Raw genomic sequence first — 20,399 nt, 5'->3', positions numbered from 1 at the left:
ATGAGGAAACCAGAAAGTAAGCACTATTGGCATGTTAAAATAAACGCTGTTTTGACGACAGGTTTTTCTTAAATGTCCGGGTGTAGCTACCACGGCCCATTATTACATATATTCCACACACAGTTCAGATACCCATCCTATATATCTGTATGCTATGGTTGTGAAGGAGTCGCCGGTAACAAGGTATCTTTGAGAAATAAACATAAAAAAATACATCAGAATGCATCAAAATGATTGCGTTTGGTAGTCTCATCTGTAAGTCTGATTTTGTTTAAACTTGTTTTTTTTGTTGCCAATAACATTATTTGAGATTATTTGTTACCATTACAGTGGCCGATCTGACACACGTCACATGTTCCCTTTTTATTGGCACCCTGCGCTCAGAGTGCCTGTTCGCCCCACACACGCCCAACCTATCGGGGCTCCCCGCAATATATATATATATATATATTACCCTAGAAAACACAGCAAATAAACGCTATAGTGTGAATAGCCCTCAAGAACAAGACATTCTAAAGTGCCTGCATTTTAGAGTGTTTATTTATACTGTAGTTTGGCCATTTATTACAACATCTTAGCAAAAAATAAGGCCATTTGTTGTCTCTTTGTTGGACGATTAAATTTGGTTTTGTAGTTATCAACTAAAGGATGTTTACTGTTTTTAAGGTGACTTAGTGTGGTTGTGTTTGTAGTAATATTTCAATATAAACTGTATATGTGTATGTAACAGGGCGGAGGCTGGGTGCAAACCTACAACCCTCTGCACTCCAAGCGAGCATCATAACCTCAATGCAAAAGAGCTGAGCCTCTGAGTCTTATTCATAGTTTTAGAGCTTTTAATCTCATCTCATCTCTCCGACGGGACAGACAGAATCCATAACAACAGTGTATCACACAGTACTGCCCGTTATATGCACTCTTACTTCAGATCCATCAGAAACATCCTTGAGTACGCCCTCATGCTGTAACCAGGACATTGTGCAAGCTGTAAAAAAGTAACACTGACATCTAGAAAATATTGACTGGTCAGTAGCAGAGCACCCACAATAAATCACCAGTGAAATCAGTAAAAAAAAAAAAAAAATTCATAAAGCATGTTTTTTTATGGTTCGTGTACATTTTTAACACTTAAAAATGTACTTAAATTCATGCCACTTACATGCGGCTAAGAAAAAAAAAAAAAGACATGCGGCTAAGACGATAAAGAGGGATTTAGAGAAAAATTATAATAATTCAAAATTAAAATGATTTCAAATATCATAAAATAGTATCAGAAATATAACTAATTATGTAAAAGTTTATTTGAAGCTCTGTTATATGCACCACACTTTGTAAATATAATCTTCGCTTTTACCTTTGTTTAATCATTGTAGCCTTAGGCCCAAAGCAAATCCATAATGCACAACTTATGTGGTAAAACATATACTGTAGAAGTCAAGTAGATAAATGTTTTGGCTAATCAATTTTTGTCTTTATCCCACAGGACTCTGAATCACTTGATACCTGCATCCAGAATACACTGTCTGCGCTCTACCCACCATTCAGTGCCACTGCGGCTACAGTGCTGTGGCAGCTATTCAGCGTTGTTGAGAAATTATATCGTGGCGATGGGCTTCGGTGCCTGATTGATTTCCTTCTCCCTGCCAAGAGAATACTGCAGTCCATTCAGCAGGAAACATGCGTAAGTAGAAAATGTTTGCTAAAACAGAGTGCATCTTTGTTTTGAGCTGAGACCAGGCTAAATCTGATCTCCCTGATCTCAGAACAGAATTGTTTTAAAAACCTAGCTCAGCTAAGGGCCCCATGGAAAGCACATACTTGGATCTTTTGTGTTTTTCTATGACGGGTCGGTAAGCAAACCATGAAATGTCATTCTTTTATAATTTATATTGATCATATTCCAGTCAGGGTAATTTATATGCATATTGCTTTATGAGACCTCCATAGGTTTAATTGCATACTTAATGTTTACTACAGACATTACAACTAAACAGGCTCTGAACTGTTTAAAAAAATGTTCAGAATTTGAAAGGTAGCATCACAGTAACTAAGAAACAATGACAGTACAATTTTGACTGTTTAACATTTTGATCTTCTAAAATACTATTTTCAACCAGTGAACACAATGGGCCCTACTATTGAAAGAAGTACAAAGGCAATGGCACAGTTTCAAAAGAGGAGTGCAATACTAGAAACAGATTGCACATAAAGCAATGTGCACTATACTAAATTATGCTTTCATTCAGACTGCTTTTCCATCTTTCATACTCTGCATCTCACAAACAAAGCCATAGCACAAGTAAACTAAGAATTGTGGTATATAAGAATTGGTTTGAGTCCAGGCTATTCCACTGCCGACTGTGGATGGGAGCTCTCAGGAGGCGGCGCACAATTAGCCGAGCGCCGCCCAAGGGGGGAGGTCTTAGGTCGGCCAGGCTGTCCTCAGCTCATCGCACACCAGCGACCCTTGTAGACTGGCTGGACACCTGTGGGCTTGCCTGTAAGCTGCCCAGAGCTGCATTGTCCTCCAACGCTGTAGCTCTGGGCTGGTTGCATGGCGGGCCTGCAGAGTGAAAAGAAGTGGTCGGCTGACAGCACACGCCTTGGAGGACAGCGTGTGTTTGTCTTCGCTGCTCCCGAGTTATCGCAGGAGTGGTAGCGGTGAGCTGAGCCTAAATACAATTGGGCATTTCTGTGAATGTGAATATCTGCAGAACAAAAAGGATTTCTAATTGTCTTACTTCCTAATTATCATTTCATCCTTGTAAAAAAAAAAAAAAAAAAATCATTGTTTTTTCTTTTAAAATCTTCAGTCTTTATTTTAACAATGTCCAACAATCACTTCTGACTTTATTTAAAAATAAATGTGCTTTTATTATCAAAGGAATTGATGGTAGGGGTTTTACAATACAAAGGGGATATATACATTCATGTGTAGATGTTCTAAGATGGGCCAGTCGCAGTGCAGACATACCGCAATTTGTATTTTTGTTGTGACAATTCGCGAAGTATACATTTTGTCATATGTACTAGGAGAAAATATGTTAATGAAGAGAGCTGCAGTATACTAATTAAATATGTTTTGCATCATCTTAGCATGATCTCTAGCATTGCGAGAGTCGTGCGACATTTTTTCTATAGATTCTGTAGTGGGGCCCCCACCTTCACCCCCAAATAAAAAAATGTGTTTTTTTCAAAAAGCTTTTCATAATCACGCAGTAGCCCGTCGCTAAACCGGACATGTTTGTCCGACATAAGGAGGTGTCGGGTTAAAAAAAAAAATACATGGTGCCTCATTGACAAGTTATGACTTTCAGGAGGTCAGTCAATTGTCATAAATACAAATTTCAAAGGAACAGCAACAAATTTTGCATTATACAACTAATTCATACTATCATGAGTAGCCTATAAGCCAAATGCATACTGTCAGTTTTTATATAAGTTAGTCAGCAGTGCAGTGCTAAGTTGTGCACAATTACAAACCAGCTGCACATTAATAGAATAGTTGGGTTTCCTATTCCTATACAGATGCTCAGAATGAGCTGGAGGGGTTAGCGGCACAAGTGGGCAGTCTTTTGTTCCCAGCACGTTGGAAAAACCAGAAATGTCATAGAAATTTGTTTTCAATGCTTGTAAGTACACCCTGCTTTTAGGGAAACAGGTATTTGGGTGTTCGCCTCAAAAATGCATTGAGCACAACTGGCAACACCTGAGAAAAAGCAGACTGGGAAATGCCAGCTACAATTGCGGCTGTTTAAAACATGCTTTCAAAAGTTCTTAACAAATTGATGCCACTGGAAAAGTCACAGCTGCCATCAGCTTTAGCACATCTCATTATAATATCTGAGAAACCTCATTTGCACTATCTCCACCCCCTTTTTTCAAATTTATGCAGGAATGCCCATAACTATTGTGGCAGGGCAGATCCTTGCCTGGAAGGAACGTGTTGGGGTTTGGCAGGGATAGGGTTAGGCATTTTGGAGGACAGCGTGTGTTTGCCTTTGACTCCATCGTTATTTTAATGGCCAAAATATTCAAGATCCATGTTACATGTGATTTAAAAAAAAATACACTTACAAGCTTTGGTGATAATTCTCCCAGTGAATTCAAGGCTGCATTCCTCAGAACAAAGCAAAGTGGAAGTATTTGCTGAAATTGAACAAAAGTGTAAATAGTATACAGCCGTCTTTTACCTTTGACATAGTTTGCTTTTATTTTAACAATTCACTCTGCCATTAGCTTACTTGAAAATGTATTTGTAAAATGAAATGTACCAGGACATGTTTCCCCATTTGAAATGTTGCTAATTTCGTAACATTGCGTATGCTATGTAATGACAAACATTCAGCTTTTAAAATAATGGTCTTTGACGTCTTCAGGAATAGAGGGTTTGCTCTTAACTGCAAAAAATGGCTGGAATTGCATCTGCAGTGACCTACAGTACATTATATCTTATGTTGTATCATTCTCAAAAGCCAGGTGACCACAGCAGATACATGTGTGATCAATCCAACACCATGTATGGCATCTTGTACAGTAGAAATAGTTTGAGATGTTGTTGGAACTAAAGTTTCTATAAGATAAAATAAGTGTTCAAATGCATTTTCTATCACTTATATGTACAGGGGTCCTGCTTGTAACTCAAAAGGTCCCAGAGTGGCTCATCCAGTTAATGATATCAGTGTCACACACGATGAGTCACACAGCTTGGATGGCGCCAGTTCACATTCGGGCTGTGCAAAGAGGCCGAACTTTGCCGGGGACCTGGAGGGGGGCCTCACATTGGCTCTGACGCTCCAGGGTTGGAAGATGGGAGACGGGCAGAGACTAGTTCTCCTCATCGCGCAACAGCGAACCCTACTGGCCAGGCACCGAGCACATCCCGAGTGGATAAGAGGCAGGGCTGGTCTCTGTTCTCTGGGATCGGTAGCACGCCCACTGCTCTGGATTGGTCGGTGTAAAAGCAAATCTGGCTTTAGGCATGTGAGATCGGAGGAACGTAATTGGACACTCCAAATTGGGGGGTAAATAAATAAATAAATAAATAACTGGTCAAACTAAATTTATTTTTAAAAATAGTAAGCAGGTAAAAAAAACTAATTTACTGATTTTAAATCAGAAGCCTTTTTTTTCAAATGAACCATAAAGTTATAATTAACTGTGAGATAAAATGATGACACAATGAATGATGCTTTAATTAAGAGATTACCATTGGATAAATAACGGTTCTGATTTACACTTGTTGACTGTTTTTTTTTTTTTTCAAGAATCTACAGTTTTTTAGTTGCAATGGGAAAAAAACAATTAAAGATGAACATAATGAATGTTATAAAATGTTTTTTATTACTAATATAAATAATAGAACATTTGTTTTGTTTCTCACTCACAGAAAACTGATAATTTAATAATACTATTCAAATATGACATGCATCCTCTTTTTTTTTTTTTGCAGGCAAGGTTCAATGGTCTCATTTTTTATCATGAAGGATGGCCGCTGTGCATTCGTGAGAAGGTTGTTGTACAGTTAGCGTCCCTCCACAAAATAAAACTGAAACCTGGGGATTTCTACATACAAATTGTTCCTCTGGGAAAGCAGTCTGCCAAACTGGTCCTAAAATGTCTATCGGGGAACGACTATGGCATCGAGGAAGTACTTATTCCAGAAACCATGTATGGGTGTATCTTCACAATTGAATTCCTGCAAAATGTAACTTGTGGAAAAAACTGCTGCCCACTTCAAAACTGTTTGTTGACCACCGGGACTGTGGTTTACAGAACACCTTGGAAAAACATAGTGAATCCCATTTTTATTGCCACAACTGAAAGCATTATGCAGAACTGCGATGGTAATTCAATGCACAATAACTTAAAAAATACTTCTGACAGTGTGACAGATACTATGGAAAGTCATAGTTCACAAGACAGCTTCACTTCTGAAGATACAGATTCAACTGTTGTAGAAGCAATCCTGCAAGATAATCACAGAAACCAGGGGGGTAATTCTCCTGCAGAGATGTTAACCAAACCAGAGACAAGCATATTAACTGAAGACATTGACAGAGACTATGCTAGTCTGGAGAATCCTGTTCTGGCAAGAAAAGGTGTAGATGGATTTTCACCCTTGGCCAACACAAAGAAAGCAAATTATATCACGGAAAACCAATTGCCATCTCTGAAATCTGACAATAGAGACAACACACAAACACTCTCATTCAATACTGACCTAAGCCATGCAGGGCCAGCTAGAAGACAGCTCAGGGATTCCCTACATTTTGAAACAAGACGGTTGTTTAGGAAGTCATACATGGAGGCCTTACAAAATCCAATGCACCTCAGCTCTAGCTCTGAGGAGTCAATAACGGAGGAGGCTACAGAGCAAAATGCTGGACGAGCAACTAAACACATTTCCTTGAATGTGTCCAAAAACAGGACTCCTAACCATTGTAACCAAAAGCAGGACTCAATACCTAGTAGCCATCCATGTCAAGTGCAGTCAGGGGAGGTACCCTATGGAGAACACCGTGAAGCTTCTAGACCACATAGATCACAAGGACCTTCTCTCAGTGAATACAGACGATCCAAATCTTTGGACAGGTCACATCAGAGTTCACAGGCTAAAGGTCACAGAGCACGGTCTTCCTCTGGTGATTCAGTCAACCGAAGTCCCAAAAGGAATCTAAATGGATATGCCCGAAGGCTTGTAAAACTAGATTTTGAGGGAGCGTTTTCCAGCTCTGAGAAAAGGCCAAACTGCAATAAAGAGGATTCAGGTAAATAATGCATTAAATGTTTCATTTAAAACCTGCAGTATGATATCTTCTTAAGTGCCTGCTCCTAATCTGACAGTGGATTCAGTTTGTAGCAAATTGCCAAAACATTTGAAAAGTGAGAATGTTTCATCTTTCTTTTACATGTACTTTTTACAGTTTTATTACAGGGAATTATATATATATTATTATATATAGTGTGTCTAGATGAAGACAATACTGCAGCTAAATTTAATAAATTTCTGAATTAAGTGTTAAACTACTTTTGTGTTTGTGGCTTATTCTTGTAATTTGAATTACATCTGCGCTGTTATTGTGACAGGGTGGATAATATACTGTAACGTACACTCAGGAATGTGTATTCAGGTGATTCTGTGGTGGGGTTGCTATGGCAATTAAATAATAGGTTGTCCCACCCTGGAAATTATGTGCCAGTGACAGTAATGTACACTGCATGAGGTGTTATCTAATTAGGGCAGTACTTCAAATTTTTCCAAAATGTTGTTTTGATGTTCGTATGACATACAGTAAATCTTGGAAAGTAGATTGATGTTGCGGACATGCCTTAGTTTATAAAATTGCTCATCACATTATTGTTTTATGGGGTTGTTTTTAAATGGCTTCCTTTATGAGTGCCTATGTTAGTGTGTTTAAATGGTTACACCAACACAGCTAAGTAGGATGATTTCTTTTCACCTCAGCAATGATTTTAGATTTTTCCTTTCTAAAGCATTTTCATCACTGTCTTTCTTTGTTTTTCAAATGCACTGCATTAATTAGGTCATGGAATTCTACCTGCGCCGTTGTGGTTAAAATAAGCTTATATAATTAGACTTTCAATTAAAAAAAAAATTAAATATTGGTTATAACATAAAAGATATTTTCAATGCATTTTCTCCAAAGTGCTTGTCTCATTTTTTAACCATGGATATTTTATGATTGGGAGTTTAACGTTAATGATGGAATATATTGACTACTTGAACCAGAAATTCTGCAATAGCAAAAGAGTAAATAAAAAACTTGTGTTAATATTTTATTTAAAGCACATAAATACTGAGCCTTTAGAAAGTTTGATTAAATGTTGGCAAAGAACAAGGAATAATGCAAATGCTATATTTAACGATAGTGCCCATCGATGAAGACTCTACCGTAGAGCATTCAACAAGATGGCACGATCGCAATTAGAAAACAATTTATCTAATTTTCTTAAAAAAAAAACACTTTAAAACCTACATTTACCTTGAACTCATAATGATTCATCGGGTTCCCTTCCACTGAGAAATGTTTTAGGAAAATTGTTTTTCATAACGGATCACATACATAATTACAGGGGTAAAAACAACGAACTTTATTAAACAAATACATTTTTTACTTCTCAGAGCAGCTTATAATTTATCTAGACAGTGACAGATATCTGAATGGAGCAATATTACTGATCTGTCCGTTTCTTGGTTTGTTGTTGTTGAACGATGCTGTCTGAGCTCCAGTCAACGGGCTTACAGGCAGTGATCGGCAGTTGTGGGTACAGGTTGCTTTCGTCAGTGCAAAGTGTTGATTGGCTGGTTTTGGTGGCTAATAAAATATATTTGGACCAATTATGTCTTTGTTTTGTATTTGCTGTCCAATAGAACTGAGATTTCAATACAGCAATTCAAAATGAAAAGGCCAGTACTTGCGCAGATTGATTTTAAATTTGACTCACCGGTGATGTGGTGATGTTCCAGCAGGTATCCACTGTGTATTAATGCCAGCTAGAGCTGGAAGCTGATTGGTTGATGATACCAAATTGTTTTCTAATTACTAATTGAATTCCCTCCCAGAGTTGCTCGTACAGTGTTAATACTTTTTCATATATCGTTACTTGATGTTTACGTCAAATAAGTTCAATATAAAGTTAATAAAATTGGTTCATGCTGTCGTATTTTTCAATGCCCCCCACATCTGTTGTTATCACATTCTGTTCCACGCTGGCTTTCTGGGGCACACCAGAAAATCCATCGGAGTGGCACAATTGCATTGCTAATGGAACTTAATGACATTGGAAAATGTAGGTGGAAACAAACTGCAGGGTAAAGCTGTTCGAACGCACATGTGATGTAATTTAACATGAAACAGGGGAGCTAGGCTGTGAGCAGTTTCAACTATGTGTAACCTTCCAAAGCAGAAATAGTTGGTTTCCAGATGTTTTAATTGTGATCTAGTTCCCTTCCAGCTTGGCACACCATATAAGATGTCTCTTTCTTAAAATTATAAAGGACACTTCACACGCAGCAGTCTGTTCCCTGAACTCTGCACCTCAGTCACACCAAGCATATGACAAAACATAAAACTGCTGACAGGGTTCCAGGTTTGGTAAACAAACTCCTGACAGCAGACTAGCCTCTCAATTTCTACATTTTCTACTGAGAATGTTGAATACAACAGAGTAGTCTAGATATCTAAAAATAAGTTTTTAGAAGGCCAAGAATCTCCACCTTCAGAAATAAAGGAAAACTATTGATCACCAGGCCCTCTAACCAAAGGAAGAAAAATGTTTTTCCCTCATGCTAGGATTTTGTTTACTCATTTCTCAAGTCCCAGGTCTCTTGTAGACTTCAGCAGGTTTTCCTCCAGGATTTCTCTGTACTTTGCCTCATCCATTTTGCCCTCTATTTTCACAAGCTTTCCAGGCCCTGATGCAGAGAAGCATCCCCATAGCATGATGTTGCCACCACCATGCTTCGCAGTAGGGATGGTGTTCTCAGGATGATGTGCGGTGTTAGGCTTGAGCCAAACATAACGCTTAGCATTGAGGCCAAAAAGCTCTATTTTGGTCTCATCAGACCATAGAATCTTCTTCCACTTGGTCTCAAAGTCTCCCACATTCCTTCTGGTAAACTCTAGCTGAGATTTGATGTGTTTTTTTCAACAATGGCTTTCTTTTTGCCACTCTCCCATAAAGGTCATTTTATGAAGCACCCAGGCTATTGTTGCCTTATGTACAGTGTCTCCCAGCTCAGCCGTGGAAGACTGTAACTCCTTTAGAGTTGCCATAGGCCTCCGGGGGATATTCAATGCCTTGGAAATGTTCTTATATCCTACCCCTGATTGATGCTTTTGAAGAACCTTATTCCAGATTTGCTTTGAATGTTCCTTTGTCTTCATGATGTAGTTTTTGTTAGGAAATGTACTAACCAACTGTGGGACCTCCCAGAGACAGGTGTATTTAACCTGAAATCATGTGAAACACCTTAATTGCACACAGGTGGACTCCATTCAACTAATTATGTGATTTCTAAAGACAATTGGTTTTACCAGAGCTTATTTAGGTGTGTCATAGCAAAGGGGATGAATACTTATGCAATCAATTATTTTCTGTTTTATATTCGTAATTAATTTAGAACAATTTGTAGATTTTATTTTTCACTTCAACATTATGGACTTTTTTTGTGTTGATCAGTGGCAAAAACTCCTACTTAAATACATTCTGATTCCATGTTATAACACAATAAAATGTGGAAAAGTCCAAAGGGGGTGAATACTTTTGAGAGCCACTGTATACACATTCATTTGGCATTAAACCTAACTTGGTTTGAGGGCTCACTGCCTGGCCGACTGGACGAGGCGAAGATGCCCCCATTTACAAAACCGGCATTTTTAAAGAGGTGGCGATGGGGAGGTGGTGGGTTACGATGAAATGAGAGGTAAGTGAAGAGGTTATCTATAGTGCTAACAATCTTAATTAGCTAATGTGTAAATTGAATTGGTGACACTGATATAGCCCACTTAGCCAGCCTTTAACAAGGATCGTTGGTGCGCAGGAGTGGAAAACAAAACCCAAGTTTGGGAAATAAGGGAAAGTAAGGGAGAAGGAAATGATGGGGTGAGCACTGGAACTGCATACAGAGCATGCTAGGAGCCGGAGACCTGTGTAGAAACGAGAGAATATGTCTTGGTCCAGGTTACCCCATTGTTGGAGACGGGCAGTGGCTTTGGCAGAGAGGGCTTTGTGGTATTCGAAAAAATGGGAACCTCTGAATCTAACTGACAAATCTAAAATGATGGACAAATAATCATGCAGCTCACACCAGCGGTCGAGATAGAACTCGCAAGTGATGTCCTTGAAATGGCTGAAATTTAAAATTAAGTTAAAAGATTTTAAGTGTAACTGAGAGGTCAGTGCACGGAAACACCCTGGTACTGACAGAATCTAATGTATTAATAAGTAGGGAAACCAAATTAATATCTGCACCTGCTAAAATCTGGTTACATAGGCAAAGGGATATGGGTTTGGGGTTGAAGATCAGGGCATTTCCATGAGGAGGTAGGGCCACGGCATTTTTTTATGAAAAACCGGACACTGCGGAGGGAGGAAGTAAAGTGTGGTTATCAAAAAACTGGAGCGCTGGGATGACTTGGGGAGCTCTGGCTGAGAATGCGGGGCAATAGGAGGGAGCGGCTATGAGGGCCTGCTGGACGTCCATAGCTGTGGGAAAAGAAGAGGTAAGGAGAGCTGGGCCCGGCTGTCATGGGAACGCGGAACCTGCTGGGGGGGCTTGCAGGGAACCCAACATGGAAGGAAGAAATTCAGGAGCTTGCTGCGATTCTGAGAAAGAGAAGGACGCAGGGGCCTGCTGGACTTCTGGGAAAGAGGGAAGAGTGGACAGAAAAGCGGGGGCCCTGTTCAAAACCCACAGTTGAAAAACCAGAGGGAAGGGCCTGCTGAACACCTGCTTTGGACAGAGAAGGAACCAGTATGGGGCCCTGCTGGACACTAATAGTGGCCAGAGAGGTTACTGCAGGGCCCAACTGGATGCCTGCAGTGAGGGGGGAGTGGTGTAACCTGAAAGGTTACAGTTGGAGGTAAAGGAAGGGCTTGTTGGACAACAATGGCGGACTTTTAAACCTCTGGATCCAAACTGCTGAATGAACCTCAGATTAAGTGGTGCTTTAAAGGTCCCGCCTTCGGTGTATTCTGGATGTGGAGTTGGGGCAGTGGCTGGGGGACGAGCTGGAAAGTGAAGATCTGTGCTGTCATCATAACGCCTGTGATGGGAAGAATGCTGCAGAGTGGAGAGAAAAATATTAAACAAATTCTCCTTACATGCTGCATATTTGAAGGAGATGTTGCTACGGAGATATTGCTGAAGCCTGGGGATCATCCAGTCTCTGATGTCAGGGGTTGCAGAGGAACGAGTGGCCAAGTGGGACCTGCAGAGGACAGAAGAGCCGGTTGTTGTGCGGGGCAACAGGGGAAAGACAAGGGATCCGGTGATGGTGCTGGAGTAGCAGACATCTGAGCAGAGAAGGTTGGAGTAGTAAACACCGCCAGTCGAAGCTGTCGTGAAGTTGACCCGGGGGGAGCTGGTTGAATTGGTTGAGGTGATCTCGGCTCTGGGGAATTGAAATAATCGAAAATGTTCTCCATGATGCGTGCATGTACGATGAAGTCAAAACGCAAATGAGAGTTAAGTGAAGAGGATATTTGTAGTGCTAACACTCTTAATTAGCTAACGTGTAAATTGAATGATTCAATTTGGTGACGCAGAGATTGGTGTCTGATTCTCCGCCCGAACTTTAATTATAATCTTCATAAAATAAACAGATCTTGGTTTGAGCAGGATAACTCGTGGTGACGTCAGGCCAGGAAGTAGACAGACAACAGTGCTGCTGCACACTTTAATAACAAATAAAAAGTTTACACAGAGCAGAAACACTTATACAAAACAAAAACGTCATGGTGGCCAAAACGAACATACAAAAACAAGTAATGTCCTGGGTTATAACCAGTGCCTGTAGAAATACTGTTTATTCTTACTTATCTCATGACTCGTGTCTCTCGTTCCACCTCTGAACACACCACCTGCCATGAGCGACTGATCCTCCCCAAATTGTTAATTGTCACATTATGCACATGTTTTAGCTGGATGAGGGATTAACACTATCGATGCTGTAAAATAATTAACAAAACTTTCAAAAAAGGCAGTACCTTTAAATAATAATACTATAAATACAAAATAAGACACAACATAGCATGCACAGGGACGGGAAGTACCCTGTCCCACTTGGGTATTTACATATTTATGAAGAAAACAACATTGCAGGCACAGTCAACCGAATTCCTCTTGCTGTACAGTTCTCAAGAGGGACTAACCATTGTGCTTAACTACAGTATTTGTTGTGAGTTGAGACCACCAAGCTTGTTTTACTTGTAACCCAAGCCGGATTTGAACCAATGCATCTATTAGGTATGAAAGCCTAGCAAATCAGCCCTCTGCACCATCCAGTTAAGCTCAGTGTAAGTATTAGCTTACATATATACCATACAGATATGCTTTAAAATCATACACAGAGTTAGAAATACAGACAAACATAAGAAATAGTAGAGTTGTAACTGCATAAGAAGATATAAGACGTAGTTAAACTGAAGACTGTTCATATGCAGCTGTATTGTTGCTGACAACAATGGACGGATTATGCATCTGTTTGACTGCCATGGATGTAAGTACATAAAACTTATTGTTTTTGAAGTTTGAAAAGTCTGTACGTCTGGAATTATTCTATACAAAAGAAGAAGTTGAACTAATATGCGAAGCACAGTAACTGGATGAAGCAAACTACTACAAACTCTGAAGTGGTATAGTTGTTTATTAAGAGACCAACGCACATTCCATATTTTATTGATTTGTCCTGATGATGTATTTTGAGCTTGTAACACATCTTCATGTACAAGTACTGCTTGTACCAAAATCTCCAATTTCATATTGGTAAATTTCAGTTTTCGTTTCTGAGCATGATCATCATGGCTAGTGCCAGGCTGAAGACTTTGTGTGCCATTCATTTTCTTTTATAATGTGTAGCCACCACATGCAGGGTTGACCCAAAACCCACTATTTATTGTGAGAGGTGTGTAATTCTCCACCACTAATTGCAGTGAGGGGTATTTAAATTGGTTGATTACAGAATCGCCTGCTTTACCTAATTAGTCTTATAAAATGGGTCGTTATTTTAACAATGAGTGCGGCCGCACTGAACACGCACATTACGTGGCTTTTTGCAGTCGGTTTCCCCCTTTATAAATTTGGGCCTAAGTATTTACATAGATTCAAATTTAAGGAAACAAAGCAAGCTTGCCATACCATAGGAAATATAAATACTGAACATATGCACCCTTTAGAAGACATGTAAAGCATACAGAACACTGGAAAACTCTCTCTGGAGCTGGGGAAAAGATTTGGTTATGGTTTCTGTAGAAAACAATGGATGAATATTGCCAGCATGGTTTCTGTTTATTGTGGATTTTCCCTCAGCATGTTCTAACAGATTCTGGTGGCTATAAACTAAAGGCCATTATTATACAAAGTTACCATTAAAAATAACATTGGGGTACCATCGGACCTGCATGTTACCCTAAATAAACCATAGAAGAACCAGGAGCAGACCACACCCTAACCAGCAACGGTAACACAATGGGTTTGGATCAGATATTGCAGTGAGTCCAATAGTGTAGTACACTGTTACTGATATGGTACCATGGTACTGCAGTTGATTATCAATGTGTGTTTCTGCAAACCATTGTGATTCTATTGAAGTGTAAGAATTTAAAAAGAAAATGTTACCACAATGGCGGTAAACTGAAATTATCACGTGAAGTCGTTATGTACAGTATTGAATTTTAACTCACCTGCAGAAGTCATTCTGAAATGAAAACAATATTCCTTGTGAAAATATAATTAATTTGATATGTTTATTAATTTGCAGATTTTCTTCATCCTTGCACCACAGAGGGGGAGATTCGAAGAAACAGTGGTGCACTTTGTCACACTCCAAACACGCCCAGCAGAGTATTTAAATGTGAGACTGCACTTTCTGATTCTGATCCTAGTCTGCCCAGTCAAGCATCAGAGGTCAACCAGGAGCTTCTCTTATCTGGAGGTGTCATATTACCAGGTCTGTGCCTACCAGATAGCTCTACAAAGTCTCTGAAGACTTGTAGTTTCCTACATTTAGTTTTATTCCTGAAATATGAAATTATAACTATGAAACCTCTGAACAAAATGTGTCCTTAATAGGGTGTGGCGTTATTACTAATTAATATTAAATAGTATTCAGATTTTAGAAGTTTATAGTTTAGCGGCATTACTTGTACTGTTTAACACTTTTCTGGACAGTTTAACCATTTTTCTTGCAGTTATTTTATTTATTTATTTATTTATTTATTTAATCAATTATACAATTCAGTTGCAACCTATAATTTAACAGAAGTTTGATACAATTGGGATTGCAGATGGTGGCTTTAATACTGAATACATCATATTTAATATATCATATTAAAGGTGATTTTACATTACTGTCAATTGGAGCAAGTAAGGACTGTAAAAAAAAAAAATGTCCTTAATTATGAAGTGGCCTTTTACCTAAATGATCTATCATACTGCAGTCTATCTATACAAAAAGTGTTGTTTGTCAACTTGACGATAAAAACAAGGTTCCATTCCACCATCTTAAAATAAATGTATCGAATACATTTTAACAAAGTTGCATGTTAATACAGTGTTAAATTACCATTCAGTTTGTATTACCCTGTAGGAAACAGAGACCGGTATGGCCATGCTGTCATACAAGTCTGCACCCGAAACAAAATCTGGATAAATGAAAACTGCACAGCAACAGAGCTGACTCGTCTTATTATGTATTACTACATCACTCTTCGGTATGCTCTTCTATTTCTATTATTGTTGTCAAGTACATTATTAGGTATACATTTAAAATAATTCAACAATTCATTTCACTAACCAGTACCTTGGGTAGATCAGATTTATGTTAAGCATGGGGGAAACAAAGGAAACTTTTACCAAAAAACAGGCATCCATATCTCAGAAACCGCACAAGGTGGCGTCATGAAACTCCCCCCACTTTCACAACATTATAAGTCAATTGAACATGCAAATTTGTGAGGTTTAACAATGATCACCCAAATCAACCCTAACTATAGTGGCGACAGTGGTGGAGTATCCATGTGTGAGACATTTGCTCGAGAAAAATGTCTCATGTAAAATGTTTTTTTTTGGGTGGTTCCGTTCGCTCAGTTTATTTTACTCCAGTAAACCGAGCTTTTCACCTGACGTCATGCAAATGATTGGGAAAGGTGGGGGTTGATATGTAAATTAGCTATGCGTAAAGTACTGGTGCTGTTTTTGAAGATTACTAGTGACATTTTGTGAAAATGTGGTTTCCAAGCGCAAAGAGCTAGTACAGGAGTGAATCTAAGCTGCTGTAATAAAGAAAAATACCTTGTGCCTGGTTGGTTAGTAATGTGTTTTACTGCTCTTGCCCAAATAGTTTTTTTTAAATGTCATTGGTGGGGTGGCATGTCGTTAGTATTGAATCGGGTTTCAACTAATTTATCTTATGACTTATTCATTAAAAATTAACTGGGAGGTATAAAATGAAACTGATCAACACAGGTATTGCAGATCACCATGGCTAAAACCGGTGGATTGTAAAGCTCTGTTCCACGCATCTTCCACGTATGCTCCCAAGGCTGTCTGGATTGGGAACAGTGGATGTTTTGCCTTTGTTTCGGGAGCTTGAACCAATGGCTGGCGAAAGGGTGGTTTAGACACATACTCGTCCCTCTTGCTGCTGGGAAGAGGTGGTGCTGCATCACTCTTTCACAGATCTGCAGTGGAGTCCTTTCACATCAACAGGACAACATTCCGCATTATAGTGGAACCGGTAAAGGAAGTTATGCAGCCTAAAAGGAATTACGTACGGCCTCCTATGCCAGTGGAAAAGAGTGGCGATTGCTCTGTATAGACTGGCATCCTTAGCTGAATACAAGGTAGTTGACAATGTGTTTGGGGTGCATAAAACCACAGTTCATCGCTGTATTCAAATCCCTTGTTCAAAGACACTGCAACACGTACATAGCTATGCCAGATGTAACTGAAGCAAAAAGAATTGCTCTACAGGACCGTCCTGCTTCTTCCGAATGGCACCTTCTTGCTTGCTCCTGCAGGTAGAACTGTTTCAATTTTTTTTTTATTTGTCCTTAGCTTATGGAACTGTGTGCTCTATTCCTCTTTCTAAGACGATTTCAACCACTTGTTGGTACACATGCTTGTTACGCTGTTTCGGGAGATTGAGCTGGCTCAGCACATCCAAGTCACTAACTATACTTAATAATGCCCTGGTTTCCTCCTCGCTTCATCAATTTTGAGTGGTGGGCGGACATGTATTGTCTTTGAACATAGCTGGGATCAAAAGCAAGGGAATTCAGTTACAGACATTTAGTAAGCAGCTCACTTGCTCTTCATGTTTAACTTTTGCGTAGTTTTTACAGCAAGGGTATTCTCTGCTTTAATAGCTGCTTTAATACTATAACAAGTGTACACCGCAGCTCATGGTAAGTGGTTTTATACAGAACTGTAACCCACAAGAGATATACAAAATGACAGACCAGACACAGCAAAAAACCTGAGTAAATAAGATTTACCTTAGCCATCTCTTTGGCCGTTTTTTTGGGCAACAAACCTGATTTACACGACTAATTCTCCCAAACGAGCAAGCACATTGCTGTTTCACGTGTAAATTGACCCTCATGGAAACCCCATGATTGTCATTCTCCAGGTGAATTAAACAGACTATCTGAAAGTGATGCTTGTAAACAGATTTTTTTTTATCCTAGTATAGTAGCAGATATCATTTTAAAAAGGGGGGGGGGGGTAAAAACATTAAATAACTACAAGTATTAAAAGCCATTACATTTTTTAACATTTTTTTTTTTTTAAATAGAAAAGACCAACGTGGATTAGGGCTGACTATCTTAGTGGATGCCCGGCGATACCCACCTGTTTCTGTATTCTTCATGGCCTTTACAGAAATCCAGGTAAGTTCACAAATCATGGATTATCACTGCAGGTATTACATGTTCCTAGAAGTTATATATATGAATGTGTGCAGAAGTAGATTTGCCTAAACTGTGTAAGAACTTTGCAAATTAAGCACATTGTTGGTTTGGTTCTATTTGCTGAGGCTGATTTCAGTGAGGGTGCTTCATGGCTGATAACACACAGCATACAGTACCTTCATGGTGTATATATGTGCAAGTCAAGGGAGTTACTTGGTACAAGTAAATAGGACATTGTTCTGCTATTCCTGCATGCAGGGGAAGTGGGTGTGATTAGTGGTGACTAATACCAGGTCGTCTCCAAGCAGTCACAATGAATCTACAGCTAAATTGCGACCAGTTTTGGATTTTTCCACTGAACTTTTAGTAAGGAGTATTCAGTAAGTATACACAAAACATAACTACAACAATAAAACACAATGACAAGGTAATGCTGATTAGTTTATTGAAATGGGTCTCATTAAGCTTTAACCCAGGAGTTACAATATTTAAAGTTCATTCATGAAACTTGCTTGACTTAACAATGGCGTTAGAATATCAATTGTATTCATTCCACCATAAGAGTATTGCTTTTGTGTCCAAGAATAAGATTAGGATTACCTCAACCTTTTGGGTTTTGCATGTCCAAAGGCTTTAGACATTTCAACTGGTTTTGTAACATTTTTGACAGAAAGCGTGCCTTGAGGGAGGGCTTGTTCCCACTTGCTACGAAATGGCAAGTGGCACAGGTGGTAATCATGGAACTTCAAAAGAAAATTACAGATGTTTGCAAATCTGACTGTTTGTCTAGCTTATTGTAACATATATCGGGCCAGATTTACGAAGCTTTTCTTGAGTTCAACATTTCCACCACTTCAATCAATGAAATTTAAATGGAAGTGTAACCCGATAGATGTAAACAGGGGCTTCCCCAGTTGTGTGTGAGTGCCTATGAGGGGCTGTGTATCTGTGTCTTTGAGTTAATATATTGTGTTAGCACTGATTTGATTAGATGATGTCCAGTAATAAGACTCTATCTGCTGCTCCACAGACACTCTTTCCAAACATACTTTACTCCATCCTGATGCTCGTTGACAAAGAAGCAGCCTTTAAACCAGAGAGAGATTCTATAATACAGGTAAACTGTGAACCAGGGGCTGTGCAACATTTCATGATTTTATCTGAGCCCATCTACTAAAACATTTTCCCGCCCTTTTTTTTACAGTACGAAGTCCTGACATCACTGAAAGCACTGCACAAACACATTGCTCTGAATCAACTGACACAAGAGTTTGAAGGGACGTTTCCTTATGATCACAGTCGATGGATACAGTTCAGAAGGGTAAAAAACTAAAACCTTGAGTGTTGCTGAGCAGGCAGTAGGGATTATAGCAAAGCATATTACTTACCTTTGCTGCCTATTGTGTTCTGCGTATTCCTGCAATGTCTTTTTCAGCATATTAGCAATTGTTTTGATGTTCTTATTTCATAAACCTTTACAATTATGTTCATTTCACATCAGGTTTTTAACATCAAAATGTCGTGATGCATCACAAGATCCGCTTTTGGAACCCAATCAGAAACATGTCATTGGCCCAGTAGTTTCAATTATAAATGGCGTCTAAAGTGGTCTGCAGTTTTGAGCATATCTATTCTTCATAGACCCTATAGGTCTGAAAAGACCATCAATAATGTGGATATATTTCAACATTAAACACATTTACATGCTTGTTTAACATTTCCCTAGCTCTTTTAGAGTGAAAGACATTGTTGCTATATCTTGAAAATGTTATATATTACAGAAAATAGAGCCCTTTGCAAGTAGCTGCAATGTAGCCATCACCACTCTACAGAGCTCCATCACTACCTTACACTCCAGCTGCACCCTGAACACAGTACAGGTATGTCTAAAAAGCATTTGCAATGACAATGAGCCTTGATAAACTAGATCTTGTGTTGTAGAATAAAACAGTATCATTAAAAATATCTTAACTTTATCAGAACAAAAATTTGCAAAAAATGATGAGTATAAAATAAATACTGTATGCTAGAAATTAGTCAGGGTCCTCTCTATCAGTAAACTGCTCTACCGTCCTCAAATAAATGGTTTAATTCATAGGAAAATGTAGGATGGTTAAATAAATTGTAATTGTAAAGAAATGTAAATCCCCTTTCCAGTATTTTAATGGTTTAAATAATCATTTTAGACAAATAATGTTCACATTACTCATATTACTATACTTCAACCTATACATTTTAAATTAAACCAGTTTTTCCCAAGCCAAAAAAACACTCAGATATTTATGTTATGTATCCATTGCATTGGCATTTAAAAAGGGTACATTAATATCTAACAATTGCAATGGTAATTAACATATAATATACTTCAATTTTGTTTGTATGTTTGGGAATTGAAACATATGTTGAAAATGTGCTTTTTCACACTGAAAATCACCCAGACTATGAATGCAATCAATAGTAACCATTTCTGTTAGTTAAGTGCCCATATGCTGCGCAAACTATAAACGTGCCTTTTATTCCTACAGGAAGTTGTTGACCTAATAAACAAACAGAAATCCTTGATGAAGTATGTGCTGGATGATACACGGCTAGTGAAGCTTAGGCTTGAGGGAGGTACCATTCTAGCAAGGCTCAAGAAGGAAGAGCTCTGTGATAGTGAGGATTACAGGTAAAGAGCAGTGTCAATATACCCTTATGCTTGTATTGTCTTCCAGGTTACAGTGATCTACTTTTGAATGATA

The 20,399-nt window shown here is 38.8% G+C and overlaps 1 protein-coding gene across 1 annotated transcript in view; it reads left to right on the top strand.

Moving 5' to 3' along the window:
- LOC121313306 (pleckstrin homology domain-containing family G member 4B-like) overlaps positions 1-20,399 on the top strand; it is a 44,738-nt gene that overhangs the window by 9,573 nt on the left and 14,766 nt on the right. Inside the window, exons 2-10 of the mRNA XM_041245697.1 lie at positions 1,484-1,681; positions 5,453-6,770; positions 14,508-14,696; positions 15,336-15,459; positions 17,544-17,637; positions 18,689-18,775; positions 18,863-18,979; positions 19,440-19,538; positions 20,184-20,326. Of these exons, the coding sequence (XP_041101631.1) occupies positions 1,484-1,681; positions 5,453-6,770; positions 14,508-14,696; positions 15,336-15,459; positions 17,544-17,637; positions 18,689-18,775; positions 18,863-18,979; positions 19,440-19,538; positions 20,184-20,326 (2,369 nt within the window). The remainder of the gene's footprint in view (positions 1-1,483; positions 1,682-5,452; positions 6,771-14,507; positions 14,697-15,335; positions 15,460-17,543; positions 17,638-18,688; positions 18,776-18,862; positions 18,980-19,439; positions 19,539-20,183; positions 20,327-20,399) is intronic.

This window comes from Polyodon spathula, chromosome 3 (assembly GCF_017654505.1).
Source record: "Polyodon spathula isolate WHYD16114869_AA chromosome 3, ASM1765450v1, whole genome shotgun sequence".
NCBI lineage: Eukaryota > Metazoa > Chordata > Actinopteri > Acipenseriformes > Polyodontidae > Polyodon > Polyodon spathula.
This window is presented reverse-complemented; position numbering and strand designations above follow the sequence as displayed.